The 3,199-nt window shown below is 39.9% G+C and overlaps 1 protein-coding gene across 1 annotated transcript; it reads right to left on the bottom strand.

Annotated features, from left to right (window-relative positions):
* Positions 1–1,875: 1,875 nt before the first annotated feature.
* LOC109131607 (RNA-directed DNA polymerase homolog) lies at positions 1,876–2,740 on the bottom strand. The gene is made up of 2 exons (XM_019242776.1): positions 2,042–2,740; positions 1,876–1,893 (listed from the first exon to the last, which is right to left on the bottom strand). Exons 1-2 carry the CDS (start codon positions 2,738–2,740, stop codon positions 1,876–1,878), a joined length of 717 nt encoding a protein of 238 aa, XP_019098321.1.
* Positions 2,741–3,199: the final 459 nt, after the last annotated feature.

The following is a 3,199-nucleotide window of genomic DNA, read 5'->3' on the forward strand; positions in this document are numbered from 1 at the left end:
ATATATCATGCTGGACTTGAGATATATCATGCTGGACTTGAGATATATCATGCTGGACTTGAGAGATATCAACTCCAGTAGAAATTCCCATGCTCTCTTTGGCCATAATCTCTTGAATAAGCCCATTTAGTGCATTCCTTAGTTGGTTAGCTTTTGCTCTGGTCACTGGTCCTTTAGGTACAAGCAATGGTTCCTTAGCTACAAGCTCCTCAGGTTCAAGCTCAGCTACATATTCCTCAGGTTCAAGCTCAGCTTCCACTTGATCATCCTCATTGCTTCCCATTATCATATCATGCCCCTCCTCTTCAAAAGGATTTGTCCTCAAATCCGGACCCTATGCAACAAATGGAGCCAAATCAGAAACATTAAAAATGGAGCTCACTTTGTACTTACCTTGCAGATCAAGCTTGTAAGCATTGTCACTGATTTTCTTCAAGACTTTGAATGGACCATCGACCCTTGGCATTAGTTTAGACTCTCTTTCAGCTGGTAAACGTTCCTTTCTCAAATGTATCCAAACTAGATCTCCCACTTCAAAAATCAGCTGGCGTCTTCCTTTGTTTGCTTGCTTCTCATACTGCTTTGTCCTTGCTTCAATGTTGAGTCGTGCCTTCTCATGAATCTGCTTAACAAGTTCAGCTTTCTTTTTCCCATCCATACTAACTCTTTCACTCAAAGGTAAAGGAATTAGATCCAAAGGTGTTAAAGGGTTAAAACCATAAACAATTTGGAAAGGAGAATACTTAGTAGCAGAATGAACTGAATGATTATATGCAAACTCAACATGAGGCAAACAATCTTCCCAAGATTTGATGTTCTTCTTAATGATAGCACGCAAAAGTGTAGACAAAGTTCTATTCACTACTTCAGTTTGTCCATCAGTTTGAGGATGACAAGTAGTTGAAAACAACAACTTAGTCCCTAACTTAGACCACAAAGTTTTCCAGAAATAGCTTAAGAACTTAGTATCCCTATCAGAAACAATAGTTCTAGGCATGCCATGCAATCGAACAACCTCTCTAAAGAACAAATCAGCAACATTTGAAGCATCATCAGTTTTGTGACATGGAATGAAGTGTGCCATCTTAGAAAATCTATCAACAACCACAAAGACAGAATCTCTACCTTTCTTGGTTCTAGGCAGTCCTAGCACAAAATCCATTGAAAGATCAGTCCAAGGTTCAGTAGGAATGGGTAAAGGAGTATACAAACCATGGGGTTGAACTTTAGACTTGGCTTGCTTGCAAGTGACACACCTTCCGCAAATCCTTTCCACATCTCTCTTCATATGCGGCCAGTAGAAATGATCCTGCATAACACTAAGTGTTTTGGCAACTCCAAAATGTCCCATTAATCCTCCTCCATGAGCTTCTCTGACAAGCAAATCTCTCAAAGAACAATTAGGCACACACAAACGATTTTCATAGAATAAAAATCCTTCATGCTGAAAGTATTTTCCATGAGCAAACTTTTCACAAGCTTGGAAATCTTCTTTGAACTCATAATCAGTAGCATACATCTCCTTAAGTTGTTCAAAGCCTAACAACTTAGCATCAAGAGTAGAGATAAGCGCATACCTTCTTGACAAAGCATCAGCAACAACATTGTCTTTACCTTGTTTGTACTGAATGACATATGGAAATTTTTCTATGAACTCAATCCAGCGAGCATGGCGCTTGTTTAGCTTTTGTTGACCTCTCAAGTGCTTTAGAGACTCATGATCTGTGTGAATCACAAACTCCTTCGGCCAAAGATAATGTTGCCAAGTTTGTAGCGCTCTAACTAAAGCATACAGCTCCTTGTCATAAGTTGGATAATTCAAGGTTGCTCCTCCAAGTTTCTCACTGAAATATGCAATTGGCTTCTTCTCTTGCATCAGCACAGCTCCAATTCCTACACCAGATGCATCACATTCAATTTCAAAAGTTTTCTTAAAATCTAGTAAAGAAAGAAGGGGTGCAGAAGTGAGTTTTTGTTTCAAGAGTTGAAATGCTTCTTCCTGTGCTGTCTCCCATTTAAATCCAACTTCCTTCTTGATAACCTCAGTGAGAGGAGCAGCAATGGTGCTGAAATCCTTCACAAATCTCCGATAGAAGCCGGCAAGACCATAGAAACTCCTGACTTCACCAACCGTCTTTGGACTAGGCCACTCTCGAATTGCCTTTACCTTTTCTTCGTCCACCTTAATGCCCTGTGCACTCACAACAAATCCTAGAAAAACAAGGTTATCTGTGCAAAAAGTGCATTTCTTGAAATTGGCAAACAGTTGCTCCCTCCTAAGAACATCTAAAACAGTTTTCAAATGCTCTACATGGTCATCTAGGCTTCGACTGTAGATCAAGATATCATCAAAATACACAACCACAAAAACTCCTATGAATGCTCTCAAGACATGATTCATTAACCTCATAAAAGTACTAGGTGCATTTGTTAACCCAAAAGGCATCACAAGCCATTCATATAATCCATGCTTAGTCTTAAATGCAGTTTTCCACTCATCACCCTCCTTCATACGAATTTGGTGATATCCACTCTTAAGATCAATTTTAGAAAACACACAAGACCCATGTAACTCATCTAGCATGTCATCTAAGCGAGGAATAGGGTGGCGGTACTTTACAGTGATATTGTTGATGGCTCTGCAATCTACGCACATTCTCCAACTACCATCCTTTTTAGGTACAAGTAACACCGGAACAGCACATGGGCTCATGCTCTCCTTAATGTATCCCTTTTCCATGTGCTCACTGACTTGTTTCTGTAGCTCCTTTGTCTCCACAGGATTGGTTCTATAGGCTGGCCTATTGGGAAGTGACGCTCCTGGGACAAAGTCTATTTGATGTTCAATTCCCCGAATTGGTGGCAAACCATCTGGATATTCTTCTGGAAAACATCACCATAATCCTGCAAAAGAGAAACAATATTACTCGGAAGTTCCGGCTCAGGGTTAGTCAAACTCATGAGAGTTTCCTTGTACATAAGCATAATGATTGGTTGATCCAAAAATAAAGCTATCTTAATCTCACTTTCTCTCACAAAGAAATTAGATTGTCTCACAGGGTTACTCTTAAAGGCCTTTAGCTGGGTTTTTGTCAAACTCTCACTCTCTTATTTGTGGTTTTTAGTGTTTAGGGGTTCACTCACATTGTTCTTTCCAAGTTGCAGCTGATCTTCGTAGACCTCTTGTGGTGTTAATGGA

This window comes from Camelina sativa, unplaced genomic scaffold, assembly GCF_000633955.1.
Source record: "Camelina sativa cultivar DH55 unplaced genomic scaffold, Cs unpScaffold00737, whole genome shotgun sequence".
NCBI classification, from domain to species: domain Eukaryota; kingdom Viridiplantae; phylum Streptophyta; class Magnoliopsida; order Brassicales; family Brassicaceae; genus Camelina; species Camelina sativa.